The sequence below is a fragment of the Pholcus phalangioides genome, unplaced genomic scaffold, assembly GCF_987345545.1.
Source record: "Pholcus phalangioides strain wild (caught in Gottingen) unplaced genomic scaffold, Ppha-v1.0 ptg000018l_1, whole genome shotgun sequence".
In the NCBI taxonomy this organism is placed as follows: Eukaryota; Metazoa; Arthropoda; class Arachnida; order Araneae; family Pholcidae; genus Pholcus; species Pholcus phalangioides.
In genome coordinates this window covers 9,452,791-9,469,234 of record NW_028301611.1, presented here as the reverse complement: position 1 = coordinate 9,469,234, position 16,444 = coordinate 9,452,791, and the positions used below count along the sequence as shown (strand labels likewise).

At 44.8% G+C, this 16,444-nt stretch overlaps 1 protein-coding gene across 1 annotated transcript in view; it reads left to right on the top strand.

Annotated features, from left to right (window-relative positions):
* The first annotated feature begins 354 nt into the window (after positions 1 to 354).
* The window catches only part of sn (fascin domain-containing protein singed), a 42,204-nt gene continuing 26,114 nt past the window's right edge, over positions 355 to 16,444 (top strand). Inside the window, exons 1-2 of the mRNA XM_089247637.1 lie at positions 355 to 492; positions 13,998 to 14,853. Of these exons, the coding sequence (XP_089103763.1) occupies positions 14,007 to 14,853 (847 nt within the window). The 5' untranslated portion in view covers positions 355 to 492; positions 13,998 to 14,006. The remainder of the gene's footprint in view (positions 493 to 13,997; positions 14,854 to 16,444) is intronic.

Here is a 16,444-nt window from a genome sequence, read left to right as displayed (position 1 = left end):
TTATTAACTCTCGGGAAAATCATTTTTGGGAAGAACTCACTAGTAGTCTTTGCCTGGGCCCAGCCTAGCAAAATTCTGGCCTAGGGAGCCAGCCCGCTTAAGTATGGGGGGGGGGGGCACCACATTTCTAACAAACATTAAGAAACATAAAATATTTTAAAATTAATTTTTTTTTAAACGCGGAATATGCAATGCTAATTAAAAAAAAGATGCTGATTATATTATCAGAGTTGTGGTTCAACATTTATCGTGCACCGTCGCCAAATCCATTGGCTGTCGATTCCGAATTTGGCGATATTAGAGGATCTTGACCGGTGAGGCAACCCTTAAGCCTAGACGCAGGTTCTTTTTGTTGTTGTTGTTGGAGCAGACGAGAGAGAGTCGCACGATCACCGCAGACGACAGTATTCGCCAGACGAGTGACGAAGAAGCGTCCATTGTTAGAACTGTCAGAGGAATTTACCTAGGATTTGGACGAAAAAGGAATTAGAGGTAAGGATCATGTTAGTGTCATGTTCAAATGAAAAAATATGATTGTTATTCGTGAATCGATTCCAGATCGATATTCTTGTTTTTTCAACGTTCTGTGGGGTTGTCATTTTAGTGAACAGGGGTTTTTCCCGTAGCCCCTCCTCCATTCCCTCACCTTGCGTTGTTCAATTTCCGGGGGGGGGGGTGCGCGGTCGATGGAAAGAGAAGATCCGCGTGGATTTCCCCCCCACCAGAACGTGACGAAACCCACGGCCTCCCTTCCGGGCAGGGCCGTGATTTAAGATTTCTGCCGCCTCCAAAAGTTTAAAATTCGGTAATTTTTATAACGATATTATATTTGTTCCAACCTAAAATTGCCTCCCATCCCCCCTTGAATTTTGCCGCCCGGGACAGTTGCTCCCCCTCTAGTTCCGGCGCTGCTTCCGAGGATAGCGGGCCCGTTACTAGGCTGGGATAACAGGCACTGCCCCGAGCCGAATGCCCCCCGCCACTAAAGTTAATATTTGTTTTGCTTAAAAACAATTTCGTTCGAAGGGGGCAAGGAAAAGTCTGCCCCGAGAAGGCACACGGGGCATGTGCAGGGCCGTCTTAAGAGCATCATGGGCCCCCGGGCGAATTGGTATTTCTGAGGCCCTATCAGGAAAATTCTCAGATATTTCAGTTCTTATGTTTGTTAGGCTCCCCTTTTCTCTTGAGGCCCCCGGGCCGTGCGTTAAGACGGCACTGGTCGTGTGCTCAAGGGGGCTCCCCCGGAATTGGCTGCCTTTTGTATTGTAGGCACGGTCTACTTTCCGCGTCTCTGCCTGAATTGCACTGCCCCCCCCGCCGGAAATTTTAAAAATCCCCACGTCCCCGAACTTGTAAGTAATTGGTCCAGACCAGTCCACAAGGTGGGTAACGGGACTCCGGCCCCGGGGACGATTTTCATTTTGTTTGTTTTTACGCAGATTCACTTTTGCAGGGTGTGTGCCCGTGAGGTTCGCCAAAAATCCCAGCTTGGGGCAAATGGTTCTGCTGGTTGTGGGGGGGGGGGTGGCGGAATGCCTGGACGAGTTCCTAGATGCTGTATCGTCTTAACAAACGAGCCTACCATGTACGGCAAGTGTATGTGGTGGTGGGGGGGAGGAACATCCCGGAGCAGGGGCCCCATATTCTACTTTACCTCGCACCAACTCCGGCCATATATCGCCATGCGGCGATTTCCAACCTATTGGAATTGTGTGGGTGCCATCAATCAGTGGTCTCGGTAGGTACTTAGCAAGAACTTAATTGTGATGTTCTTTATCCCGGGATTCGAACCTCGACTGCAACCTCCATAGTGAAAGACGCAGATCTTGCCAGTGCCGCCCCTTCTGGTTCAGCGCCTGGGGCACCAGACCCGCCTGCTCCTCCCCGGCCGTGGATCTTACTACTGGGGTGCAGGGTCCTTGGGCTGGGATCTTTGGCGGGCCCCGAAGAGAGGCTTTTCACAGGCCCTTCTATAGTGAATTTATAGCATGAAAGAATAAAAACGAGTGTAATTGTCCCAGGGCTAGAGTCTTTGTCAGTCCTCCCTTGTGTGTGTGTGGGGTTGGGGGTTAACTAAATCATGCAGGGTTCTAACTTAGCTGTTCCGTGTCTGTTAGTGGGGAGAGGATCTAGGACAATTTATCGGATGGGGGGGGAGGTAACTAATTGTGTACGTTCGCGAGATCGGTCCCGTTTTTACTGGTGCCCTCTCTCAGGCCTGCCCTAGATCACAGGACGCGGTCAGGGTAGGTTTAAAGTTGAGAGGTAACGTAATCGGTGTAAAAATTCCGATGTTACAGGTGTCATACGGGTGTCTTCTTGGCATGATGGGCGTAAACGGTGCTGCTCGTGATTTGATAAAGGTTTCTTTGTTTTAAGACTTCTCAAAACTTCAATCAGAGGCGCCAACATGAAGAAAGCATTTGGCGGGGGGCGGCGGCTGAAAGTTGTATGTACGGGATTTTCAAGCCCAAGAAGGAGGGGGGCGCAGAAAAACTTTTGGGCCTGGGTCCCTTTTTCCAGCATGGCCCAGCCTCAAGGTGAACTGCTGATATCCCGCAAGGGACAGCTTGTTGGTCCTGGGTCCCCGAAGACGCCCCCTAATCGACACATGGCGTATTTGAAGAATGATTTCATCACCAGATACCAATTCATCAAAATCGAATGGAAACCTACATTCCCCCCCACCCCTCTTGGAATAAATGAATCTGTAAAAAAATGAGCACCGAAGCTGAAGATGGAATTTATGAATCTGTTGACCCCAAGCATCTGGTTCTAAGGTTCAAAAGAATCCTTTATTTGCCTTTAAGAAAGAATTTGCCTTTTAGAAAGAACATTAGCAAAAAGGGCTGCTGGTGGTAAGAGAGAAGAGTGATGATATTGCAACAAGTCATCCGGCCTCTGATAAAAATGACCGGCTTGAAGAGGAAAAGAAAAGGGTTGAGATAAAATGGAACGTGCAGAGAAGCTGTAATGACTCACGCAGGACGATATAATGGGTGGAAAAGGGACGTGGGGGGGGGGGGGGGTCATCCCGAGAGGTCATCACCGCGCACGACGCGAGACTGGAATTCCGGTACAGTTCGCCTCGTTTCAAGGCTTTTCCCATATGTTTTGGGGCCCTTGTCTGTCACACATCGGATCTTTCTCCCGCACTGGTATTGAGAGTAACAAGACACTCTCATCATATGGTTCTCTCTACACTTTTCTTTCCGCCCTTTTCCTTCAACGAGGAGAAAAATGATAGCTCTCTCCGAGACGCTTTTTTTCTCTCTCTCTCTCTCTGTATATATCTGTGATGATGACTGGTGTCTCATCATAGTTATTCAATGGAACAGAAGGGAGCGAAAATCCATGTGTGTTGATGACTGTGTGTGTGTGTGTGAGAACTGACGGTGAGAGATGTGATGTGTAGTGCCAGGGCGGGAAATGGGGGGGAGGGCAGGCTTGTCTACTCCGCCGGATTGAGTGGAGGGGCGCAAATTTTATCCTTCAAAATTACAAGGGGGCGCCAAAATATGTGCTTGCTCCCGGGGCCGTCTTATGAGCATCATGGGCCCCCGGGCCAAGTGATTTTTCTGAGGCCCTACCAGGCAAATTTTTGAAAATTTCAGCCAGATCTCATTTTTGTGAGGCCCCCGGGCCCATGCTTTACGACGGCATTGCTTGCTCCATCAGACCAAGTATATACAGTAGTCTCGAAAGTTCGAGTTTCCGGATAATTGGAGGTACTGAAATTTTTCGTATATTTTCCCTTAAGATCCTCTATTTTTTTCCCCTCCAAGAACCGAACTTCTTCTCCAAGAATGCTACGTATTACGCACATATTGCGGTCGGCTGAAGTTGGTTTTCTGTGGGTCCCAACTTCAAGGCGGGAATGCGAGCCGATCTCCCCTTTAAAAAGTCTCGCCACAGACCTACAAACAGTACAAATGTAATTCAATCATAACACATCACTCATTTCACTTCTGAAATATAGATGGCAGCATTTAAAACAAAACACATTATATACGCACTCCGACAGTTAGGTACACACACACACAGTTACACTTCTGGCATAACTAACTCACTAGGTAGTAAATCGCCCATAGAGATGGTGATAGACCTGAGGTGTGCTCAGTTTGAAAGAAAGTACGTACATATTGTATAGTAATTTCAGTTTCAAAGGAACTAGGCAGGCCCCAGCCCTATTCGATAACTGGTGTAATAAAATATAATAAAGGCTCCCATGAATGGACGTGGACCATTTTAACATTCGATGTGGGGGGGGGGGGTCGCTGAGAAATAGGACAAAGTTTGGCCTATAGAATGCTATTTTTCTACTATACTATGCTATTAGTATTACAGTTAAACCCCTCTTATCGGTCACCCCTCTTTTACGGCCCTTTGTATAATAAAAGTATGCATTCCAAACCCCGTGATTAGCGGTCACCCGTCTTTTACGGACGAAACCGCCGGTGTCCGCGAAAGAACTTTTAAAGTGGCTCTACTGTATATGCCTTTTTTTTAAAAGTAAAACCAACATTTTTGAAGCATTTTTTATAGTTCGAATGATCCTAGTTTGTTTAATAATCCTAGGTGGCTTCGGTCCCATCTACCTCGGATTATCGAGAGACTACTGTAGGGCCGGAACTAGAGACGGGGGGGGGGGGCGTTGTGCCTCGGGCGGCAAATTTTAGGTGGGAGTTATTAAAACACCGTTATGAAACCATGGAACTTTACAATGAATGAATGAATGAACGCCAGGGTCTCTACCACCGGACTTATCCCGTTGCCGAGATCTCTTCCAGCCCAGCTTCGTGGCAGAGTCTGGAACACAAAGTGAGTGTGTACACCTAACAGTCTGAGTGTGTAGCTAGTGTTGTTGTGTATGATATTTCAGTGCTGCCATCTATACTTCAAATCGTGAGTGAAGTGTAATGATTGAATATTTGTAACGTTGTAGGCCTGTTGCTCTCTTTGGCGAGACTTTTTAACGGGGAGATCGGCTCGCATTCGCGCCTTGAAGTTGGGAACCACAGAAAACCAACTTCAGCCGACCACCACTGTGGGGTTCGAACCCGGATCCTCGTATCTCGAGTCCGTCACTATAACCACTCGACCACCACAGTGGCCATGGAACTTTACAGTGATGCCCAACAAAAATCTTAGTTACGCCCCCCCCCCCAAGCAGAATGTTTTGCATTGTACTGCAACGAGCCCTTAGCCGACTTCTCTCTCTCTAATGTTCTCTCTCTCTCTCTCTCTACGTAAAAAATTTCCATTTTAGTATCTACACAGAAATTATTTTCTTGAAATTCTAACCGTTCCGCGACGCACGTCGCACTTTTTGGCATATTCCACTTTGTGGGGGGGGGGGGGGTCACTACGATGCTTGAGAACCGTCTATTGGTGCTCGATTTCGTAAGTACGAGATATTCCTTGATCGACTCTCACGCTGGTCTTAGCTGAAAAACGACCCCCCCCCCTCCTCAGGTAAAGTGACGTACTGGTGGCCTCTTACCAGGCTGTAAGTGCCTGTCTGAAAATTACCTCACCAGGTGCCTCCATCCCAATGGGTCAACGACGACCTAGTCGACACTCCATTCAAGGATTATACTTATGTTGCTTTGAATAGCAGGATGTTGTAGAATCATTGGTGCCGAAATCGGGGCAAAACCGAGGGGGGGGGGCTATTCGAGGGCTACCGAAAAAATTTTGTGTAGGAGCTGAATATGCCAGCTCCGCTATTATTCTGGAACAAGCGATGCAACACACCGCCCTGTACGCGCATAAGTTCCATACAAACAGCTCTAGTCATTTTTCACGTTGATTTATTTGTATGACGTGCACACCAGTTAGTCATGCAAATTGAAGGCTACTTTACCAAACACCGACTCTGGCCATATCGCTATATTGCAATTTACTGCCATTAATGAGATGGGTTGGAAGTGATTGTGCAGTCTATCGGTGGTCACTTCAAGCTCGTTAGGGAGAATATCTTCGATATATCCTCCCTCGGGTTTGAACCTGGGACCGTGACAGCAACCTTTACGGTGGTTGACGAGCATTTTGCCACCACGCCACTCGTGCTGCTGTCGAAGCTGGTCCAATAGTCATTCGCAAATATTTGCCTTCCGCTGATGCAAAGAAGCGGCGGCATAGGCTGGCTACACACTTTCCTAGCTTGGCCCAATATTTCTTAGCGAATATTTGCCAAGAACAACAGAACCGGCATTTCCAGAACACTTTGTGTTGTGACTGTTCTCGTTCTTCGACCAATGTGTGGGCAGTCGGATTGGAAGATCAATGCCTCATGACAAAAAGGACTTGCTTTTCGTTTCCTCGTATTACCTGATACCTGACTTTGACCAGAAGGTGCCCCGGGTGAAGGAAGCAGTAGGGAGCCTAAGACTAGTGTCGAAGATTTTTGGTTGGTCAGTAAGTATTTGTTTCAGTTTGGGGCTCCTAAATTTGGCAGCCCCGAGCTAATGTCCCATTTGCCCCTGCATAAATCAATCCCAGTTTGATTCTTATCTTGTTTTTTTTTGGTTTACCCGAAGTTTCTGAAAACAGATCCAGGTGGAGCACCAAAACCCTTGCCTTAATTACTTTTTAAAAATTAGTCACCGTGGCATAGCGTGAACCCGACACTGCAACCTTGGTAAACCACCCAAGAGCGATGTTTACAAAAATGCCTTCAAGAAGGGTGGAGGTGCTTTACACGTGGTCTCACTCTTCTGTGAGGAGGGCACCCGCCCGTTCATTAAGGTTTTTGATGTGGTTGGTTAATTTTTTTTTTCGCTGGTGACGGCTATTTTCGACAGACTTGACTCATTTCGGTGGTGCTCAGTATCCAAGACGCGAATTTCCATCCGGAAGCGTAATTAATCAACAATCCATCAAACGAGGCTTCTATGCAAATAGTCAGCATGGCAAATGCTCCAAGCTTCTAAAGTCGGAAACTTGTATTCTAAGATCTCCCACACAGGTCCCCCTACAGTGTACTGTTAGGGCTCCAGTGAAGATTTAACAACCGAAAACCTTGCTATCTTACCCTGGGCCATACAAAGCTCTGAGACTCATTTGTATGGTCTATTGCTATTTGCCTATAAAAATGTTCTATGTGTGAGATCACTAAATTGGGGGGGTTTGAGGACAGACGCTTATGCTAGGGGAGGGGGGGGGGGGGGGTGTTAGGTCGTCGTTCTCCCCCCCCCCCTTCCCCCCCAACCCAAGCCAATCAAAAATTAAAAAGAATTAAAAAAATTTTCTAAGGAATGAAAATATCGAAATAAAATACCTTTTGAATGATATTTTAGTCAATTTTTGTGAGTTCAAATACTTTTTGGGAGTTGATAAGGGGCCGTTCAAGTATTACGTAAGCAAATTTTTAGCCATTTTTGACACCCCTCCCTCCTTGTCAGCAAAATTTCGTGATCATCTGTGCTCCACTGAATCCTAACGCATATTGGTGGGATGAGACGTACACGGGGGAGGGGCATGGGGGGGGGGAGAGCTCGTGAACCCCCGACGAACAAAAACTTATTTTTTTAATGCAAAAAAAAAATATTTTTTTTAAAATTGAAATTTCAGAAGAGAATACCTTTGTTATTATAATCAATTTCTGTTAATTCCAATGTTATTTGAAGGCTATGAACTCAAAATTTATCTTTGCGACCCACCCTCTAAGCCATATAATGATAAATCGCATAAAGGCACTTGGCCCGCGGACCAAATATGGCCCTGGCAGTTATCTGATGCGGCCTGCCCTCCTCAAACCTAATTTTGTAAAAATGTAGTAAGTGCCACATTTTCAGATCACTTAAATGACCCGTGACACAGTTCCAGAACACTTAAGCGATCCGTGACACATTTGGAGATCCATTGAGTAACATGTGACGTAGTTTTAGAGCACTTAAGTGGCCCCCAGTGCGGTTCTACATCACTCAAGTTACCCGCGGTACATTCTCAGATTATTTAAGTGATCCGCGACATATAATGACGGATCACTTGAGTGATGCGTGGCACAGTTCCAGAGCACTTAAGCGGCCCGGACACATTTCCAGATCACTTGGATTCGCGAAACATTTAGAGATCACTAAAGTGGCTCTGTAGGGCACTTATTACTGTTGGGGGGGGGGGATGTTATTTCAAGTGCCCACAAACTATCGAAAGGTTTTTCTCGTTTTTGGCGCACCGAGTAAGATGCAATTAAAAATATTTCATACTTTCATAAAGGGTGGTTGATGACGTAAGCATTATCCAAACCCCTCTCCCGTTTGTCATCAAAAGTCAGCAAATCGGAACCCCACCCACCCATCCATCGATGATGACGTAACATACTTGAATGGCCCCTAACTCAAAATTTCTGTGGTAGAAATTCCTTGTGCCCCCTCCTACTTCCCAGGAAGATCGATCCTGAGTAAAAGTCCCCTGTCTGAGGAAAACAAATTTTTGAGAAATTATGCCTGTCTGGTAACATGGAAAGGGGGTCACCAAGCAGGCCCGTCATTTGGGGGGGGGGGTGATTAATGGTGTATTACACACAATTAATGACTTGTTGTCAATGATGTGTGTATATATATATCGAGTATATGCTCTTTGCCCCCCCCCCCCCCCACCCCAGGAAAAATTGAAATGACGGTCCTGTCACCAAGTCAAGGAAAAGGGGTCATTTTCGAAAAGACTTTTGTCGAAAAAAATTTAAATGCTCGCTTCCCCCCCACCCCCTAAGAAAATGTTACTGGCATGTTTTTTCTTCTTCAAGCCCTGTATTAGATTACGGAGGCTTTTTTTTTTGTCTTTGAAGGTAACTTGACCGCGTATTTAAATAAAATACGCATTTAAAGCCGCAGGAAGATCCGATAAAAACAAGGGAGAGGGACGTCACCTGATGACACGACCGATGTCTTGGCTGTCGAACAGCTTAATCTTGTGTGTTTTGGGGCAGATAAGGATGAGGGGGGAGGGGGAAATAATTCTTGTCAGGTTCTGTGTGAAAGAGAGGCTTTACATATATCCCTCTCCCTGTGACAAGGTAATCTTAGCCCGATAAGAACGTGTGTAATCCTACTTCCCCCTTCCCCTTTTAATCCCACGTATTTTTTTTCCTCTCTCGTGTTTATCGGACTTAACTTACAGGTAGCTTTTATTACCTGCTACCGTCTTACCTACTGGAATTAAAGCGTAGGGGTGGAGGGTGTTTCCAGATGGATTTGACAACATTTAATGTAGGCGAAAAATGCTGACGTTTTTATGTGATGGTATTTGCTGTTTCTTGTGTGTATTTGTTCGGATGGCGCGTTCGAAATCTCTTGCAGGCGTGTCGAACGTTGATGTTTGTTTTGCCGCGGAATGTCCGATTTTATCATGTCATTCGGAAAACCCTAATAACACTACTCGTTGCTAGGAGTGTCCATTGCCCTATTCCTTGCTACCAACAGCTGTGGTAAGAACTGTTTTTTTTCCTTGCTCCGGATCTCCGTAAATCAGGGGTTCTTAACTTTTATGTTCCACGGACTCGTCATGCCCAGTAAGCAGTGCCGTAACTAGGATTTTTGCCACTCGAGGTAAACTATATTGCCGCCCTCACAACTTTAAAATTTGATTTTTGTGTGTTCTGTGTTCCCACCTAAATTTTGCCGTCTGGGCAGTTGCTCCCCACCTCTAGTTCCGGCCCTGCAGTAAGATACAGGTCAGAGACCTCTCTTCGCTAATTCGATGGCCACTTACCCATTACCCACGTATCTCTTCCCCCCCCCCCTCCCCCGTTATAGAATAATATTTCAGCACATAAAAATGTAGAAACAATAAGTGAATGCAACTAGAAATCACTAACCCTCTACTCCTAAAATGCCATATATTTTGTAATGAAGTAGGCTTTCTTCCGATTTTCAGCAGGAGCAGACTAAGGGGATGTAGGAAAAGGTTTTCCATTGAGAAATCATTTTTACAAAATATCTGGGCTTGTCAATGCTAAAATGAGAGGCTGGATGTGACATATCTCGTCATTGCCGCTTAAAGGGTTAGGAAAAGAGATTTTATGGACGTATGTGCCGAAATGAACTTCGGAAGGAAAAAATTGTCTCCCAAGTTCACCAGGCAAGTGAATTGTTTTCTCATCCGAGCGCTCACGGACTCCCCGAAGCCCCTCCACGGACCCTTGGTTAAGAACAGGCCTTGGCAAATCGCCATGATGCGTAGAAAATCGGTGTATTGGCGCCTAAAATTCCCCATAAGCGATTGCTAAATTGGAGTCAATGGGTAACACAATTTTCTGATTTCATGGCGTTCGTTTTTAGCACGAGAAAGGAATATCGACACCCAGAATAGAGTCGAAGAAAACATTGTGTAGAACCGTTTTTCTTGAGCAAAAACCCCCATGTTTGATTTAGAAATTTGGCTGGCGCGTAAATTTTCCTTTGATCTGTCAAAGCCCTGGTTGAGAACCGCTACCGTAAATGGTTTTTGTGTTCATTCGTCTGTGGCTGGAATATTTATTATACAGTGGATCCTGATTATAACGTTTTTCAAAAAAACGTATATCCGACATTATGAACAGTAGAATAAGAAGAAAATCATAATAAATTAAAATATAAGTATAAATGTAGCGATAATAATAGTTATGATGTAAATTATTTAGTAGGTCAATTTTAGTTCTAATTAAAGACAAAAAAAACAATGTTTTTTTGAAACATTAGTTCAAAACAAATTATCTAACCTGGTACTTCAATGTAACCGTAAGGATATAAAGTGTTAAACGGGAAATATAAATGAGAATTACTTGGAGTTCGGACCACGAAAATAAGTCGTACTAAGCGGGAAAAGTTCTGAGCTTTAAGCGGGAACGACTGTATTTAGCCATGATAAGTGAGTTATATATCTTCATGCTGGAGGTAAAGGGTCACAAAAGAGAAAATTTACAGGAGAGCCGTTTAAAGATTTTTTGTGTTTCTATGGAGCTCCCTTGTTTTATAATGTGAATATCCGTTATTTATTGAAATAAGGGACTTTGTGTCGTATATACCTATGTGCATTGTAACGAAAGTACTGCAAATCAATAGCGTTATCCCAATATTGATTTAAAATGAACTTCACCGCCGTCATACAGATATATAAAATATGTATTTCGAGGAACAGCATATGTGGAGATGGCTCCTCACTCTTTTAGGATCTAATTTTGATTCATTGGTGCGAAACGCGATGGCAGCTGCTGAACAAGTCTCGATGGTGCTTTTTTCTCTCTCACTCCAACTTCACGGTCGGAAGAATATTCAAAGAACCTTTTTCCCAGAGGTTAACCACTTCACTTTTTCAATAAAATATAGCTGACCCTCTTCTTTATCTTGTAATAACGTTCAAAAATTGTTTGAAATGGATTTCCCCCCCCCCCCCCCCCCCGTAACAATCTTTTTTTATTATTATCGCGATGTGAATGAAAATGGTGCGGTGGTAAGTTTTTTTACGGTCATAGCTAACTCTCGACCAAGTCATCCAGTGGCTGGAGGCGATAATCTCGATTCGAGAAATCCTGGTCTCTACAGAAAACTGACAGCTCTTGAATGAACTTTGTCTTCGGCGAGCGGGAAAAGCTGCCCCAATTCTGAAGTTGAGCTACTTTTCCAGTTTTTCCCCTTCCAGCTATCCTTTTTTGTTAAGATGTTGAAAAGTCGTTACATGAGACTGCCGTTTAATTGATTCTATTAATGCAGATTAGTTAATTGTATCTCAGTAAAGATGTACTATTAACACTTAAATGACCGCATATTATTTCCCGTAGGCTTACTCTTAAGACCGGCGATTTTCTCGTTTGGAAATGAAAAACAAATACATATAAGAGAAATTAAAAATCGAGAAATCGCGTTGCCGATCTTTTACGTCTCAGCATTGAAACATGAGAAATCTCGTGAGCGGTCGTTAAAGTGGTAACTTGAAATGAATTGAAGCCATAAAAAAAACCAAAGAATAATCAATACTTAGGGGCTATTCAAGTGTTACGTAAGGAGATTTTCAACCATTTTTGACCCCCCTGTCAGCAAAACACTGACCCCCCTTCCCCCCCCCCCCAGCAGCTTAGAATATTTCATATCTTCAAAAGGGGGTGGGGTTGATGACGTAAGCACCTTCAACCCCCCCCCCCCCCTTATCAAAAGTCAGCAAATCCGAAACCCCCCCTCGATGCTGACGTAATACTTGAATGATCCCCTACACAAATCGGTGTCGGCAAGGTTTTGGACATGAAATTAAAAACTAGAGCATTTACCATGTTTTTTTTTCCCATATTGCCCACAACCCTTGTATCCTAAACTGTCCATAACCTCCACCTCAACCGTACATAAAAATATAACATGAAGTTAAAATATGTAAAGCAGATAAAAAATAAATTTAAAATAGACAAAACATTTTTAACAAGGAAAAATTGGTTGCTGTTTGTTTCTTTCGACCATTTTGAGACACTTATGGTGAACCACTCGAAATGATCAAAACTGATAACTATATATTTATACGATATTTTTCGCCAACTACGGTATGAGGAAAGAAGCTGTATTCACAAAGCAGTCAGTAGAAGCAGAAATAGGTTGGTTGTATTTTTTGGGGATAGTCGAGGCTATATTGGAGATAACACTAGGATACCTGAAGCATCAATGTTTAGATGACCATGGAGAATCTTATATAAAGCAAGACTGATATTGAGCAATAAGTCGGAATTGTAGTAGTTGAAGGCCACCCTCGGTCAAAATGAATGCAACCCTATTTTCTAACAAAAATATTCTGATACTTGCTAAAAGTAAAAGCTGATTTCAATTTAAAATTCGATATGGGGTCATTCAAGTATTACGTCAGCATCGATGGGGGGGGGGGGTTCGGATATGCTTGAAGATATGAAATATTCTAAGCTGCTGACGAAATTTTGCTGGGAAGAAGGGTGTTCTGACAGTGTTTTGCTGACGGGGGGGGGGGGTTAAAAATAGCTGAAAATCAGCTTACGTAATACTTGAATGGCCCCTATGAAAGAAACAGTTGAAAGATATCATTACTTCAGTTTTAAGACCATTTCAGTGTCAATAGTTTTACTTTTTAAAATACCACATTTGCAGGTTGAAACAACTTTTGACCAATGTCCTGGTCGAAATAGGTTTTGACTGGTCAAAATTACAACAATGCTTCTCGATGACGCGATTTTATTGGTGAGTGTGAGTCTTCTCGTGATTGAGATGTACTTTCTGAAAATGAGCACCATTTGGGACATGGCTATGAATTTGATGACTTGGAAAAAAAGCTCGGACACGCGTTGTTGGTGCTTCAAGGGTCAGTAGTTCGTGACATTTCTTAGGAACTGGCCAGCGAAGTGTGTCTCCTTTGTTTTATGATGTTATTGATGGGTTTCTGGCTGCACGTAATCGCAACCGTGAAATATTAAATAGCCAATTTTCATCATCGTAAACGCACGCAAGGGTCAATCGTTTTTGAGAAGTTTATTATTGTTATGACATCGGAAAGTTTGCATACGCGGTGTAATAATATATAATCCGGCGTTTCTCAACTGCTTCCCGAGAAACTTCGGCGTTTGCACGAAATTCCCCGAATTCATGACACGGTGGATCTTCCAACATGAAAAAGGGTCGTAAGTCCAGGAAAAGTCGGAAGAGCATCATTTAGGAACTTTTTTCCATGAGAGAAAAAACATGCTTGGCGCCTAAATTGTATTTCAATTTGAAAGTCCTGATCTCCCTGTAGAGCAGTGTTTCTCAACCGCCGGGCCGCGGCCCAGTACCGGGCCCTGACCTCATTCATACCGGGCCGCGTATGATCAGCCATTTCATTTTTCCTCATTTGTTTGCCGTTGGTCTTGTGTTTGACTGAGCCTTCCACTCACAAAAATGAATGAAACTGGCCCGTGGGCTTGCCAAGGTTGAGAGCCACTGCTGTAGAGAATCCAGTGCTATGATTTGGTGTATTTTTTCCTTTTTTTGATGTACTGTTTTTTGTATTAACAACTGCTATATTCTCTGTAGGTAACGGAGATGTCCAATCAAATGAACGGTACGTCGGGTGACCACCCGAACGGCCTGCACTGGAACGTTGGGCTTTTGAATGCCCAGTACAAGTACCTGACGGCCGAGACCTTCGGCTGCAAAGTCAACGCGAACGGCACGGCTCTTAAGAAGAAGCAGATGTGGATGTTGGAGCCGTTCGGCGGCGATGAGGAGGCCGTCTGTCTGAAGAGCCACCTGGGAAAGTACCTGGCCGTCGACCAGTTCGGTAACGTGACCTGCGATTCGTCCGAAAAGCAGCCTGGTGCCAAGTTCCAGGTCATAGTGTCCGACGACGCGACGGGCCGCTGGGCTCTGAAGAACGCCATCCGCGGTTACTTCCTAGGCGCGAGCAACGACAAGCTGGTCTGCGCCGGTAAGAGTCCCGGCGCCGCCGAACTGTGGACCGTCCACCTGGCGGCCAGGCCCCAGATCAACATCCGTTCCGTTGGGCGCCGTCGTTACGCCAGGTTGTCCGCCGAGATGGACGAGATCCAGGTGGACGCCAACACGCCCTGGGGCGAGGACACGCTCTTCACGCTGGAGTTCCACGACGGCAAATACGCCGTTCACACCTCGAACGGCCGGTACCTTCAGGGGGACGGCAAGCTGTCCGAGACGTGCAATCCCAAGGAGTGTCTCTTCACCCTGGAGTTCCACAACGGGTACCTCGCGCTCAGGGATTCCCAGACGAGGTACGTGTCTCCCATCGGCAGCAAGGCGGTCCTCAGGACCAGGTCCCAGACGGTGACGAAGGACGAACTTTTCTCCCTGGAGGACTCCATACCTCAAGCCTCTTTCGCTGGATTCAACGGGAAATACGTATCTGTTAAACAAGGTGAGTGTTTGATGCAATATCCTCCATATTTTGAATATCATCATGGGCTTCCCCCCCCCCCCCCCGGGCACTGAAAAATCAAACACTACATACTCAGACTGTTAGGTACACACGCACAGTTCCGGCCCAACTCACAAGGTAGCAAATCGTCCATAGATGGTGATAGACCTGAGTAGTGCTCGGTTTGAAAGAAACAAGTCTCTTCTCAGAATTGAGAGACTGGTATGCGAAGTCGCTAGTCAACTAGTTGCCAATAGGCTATTTTAATTTCCTCGTCGGACTGGCACCGTATAGAAAGTTATGTTGGGTCACCTAGATACAGTCTTTCTGGTATCTGAACGATATCAGTATCTCCGTGTAAGGAGGACCGTAGTCGCCTTTCATGGCTTGTAAACAGGGAATTTTGTGTACTCCTGCACTACCAGCTTTCCCCTCTTTTCGTCAATGTTTCCCAAGATGGGCGATTTCTCTTCCTGGGGGACGATGGAACGGGTATGGGGGGTGGTGGTTTTAAATATGGGATTCTATAGGTTTTTTTGAAAAAGGGATTTGATGGAATGAATAAAAGGAACTATACTTTGTGTGCCACATTAATTATAATGAAAGACTGCGGCACATTTTTTGTGCACTAAACGTACATCAGAGGCCCTTAACGTTTTTTCGACTCGAGAGCACCCTTATGGCAAGTTTGACGAACCGAACATATGCCTGAAATAAGCAGAATTGCGATCCTTGAATTTATACAGGGTGTTTAATTGAGGGAATTGATCAAGTGTGCTCGTGAGCACGGAATCGGACACAAGCATTAAGTACTCTTGGTGTTTAAAAGAGCACCGTGATGCAGATGGCTGGCGTGCGTCTAGAAGACATTGTCAATTTTTATTCACACGACTCGTGCTTGGGGCGAGTCGGGGGGGGGGGAACTCGTGTGATTGAGCTCCGTTTGGTTGAAACATGAGTTTTGTTTTGAGCCACATTTGGTCTTTTGGTTTAAGAAAGTGCTGTCATCTACTATCGGAAGTGAGAGACTGACTGATTGGTTAAATATTCATGGGTGTGCTGGTCACTGTGTTATTTTTTTTTCCTCCAAGAGGGACCGATTCGTATTCGCGTATCGAAGTAGATTGAAACCACTTTCAGCCAAACAACGGGACTTGATAAAAATCCCGGTCGCCATGGCGACTATGAAAATCGGTATTAACTCCTAAAAATATCTGTTGCTAAATTAGATTGTATAACAAAAAGATTTGTTTAATGGCAGTGTGGTTTTAACGTAGGGGAAAGGATATTGTTACGAAAATTATGTGAATAGTGATTATTTACCAATGTCATCTTTCACGTGTAAATAATCGGTTGCGCTGTTCTCTGTAAATCGCGCCAAGTTGACGACAAATTTGGCACATTTGGTCAAAGCTCTGATTCGGCGATGTGTTGCCAACGCAAAAAAGTGGAGATCGCGAGAACGTGCCAGAAATTTACAGAACCACCTTTTATATACAGTGCTTCCCCCTACAAAAGTGTTATAGTCAGTCTGTTGGACTTCATCCCCCAAGACGAGAACTTTTCTTTGTAGGTCACGATCCGTCAAAAT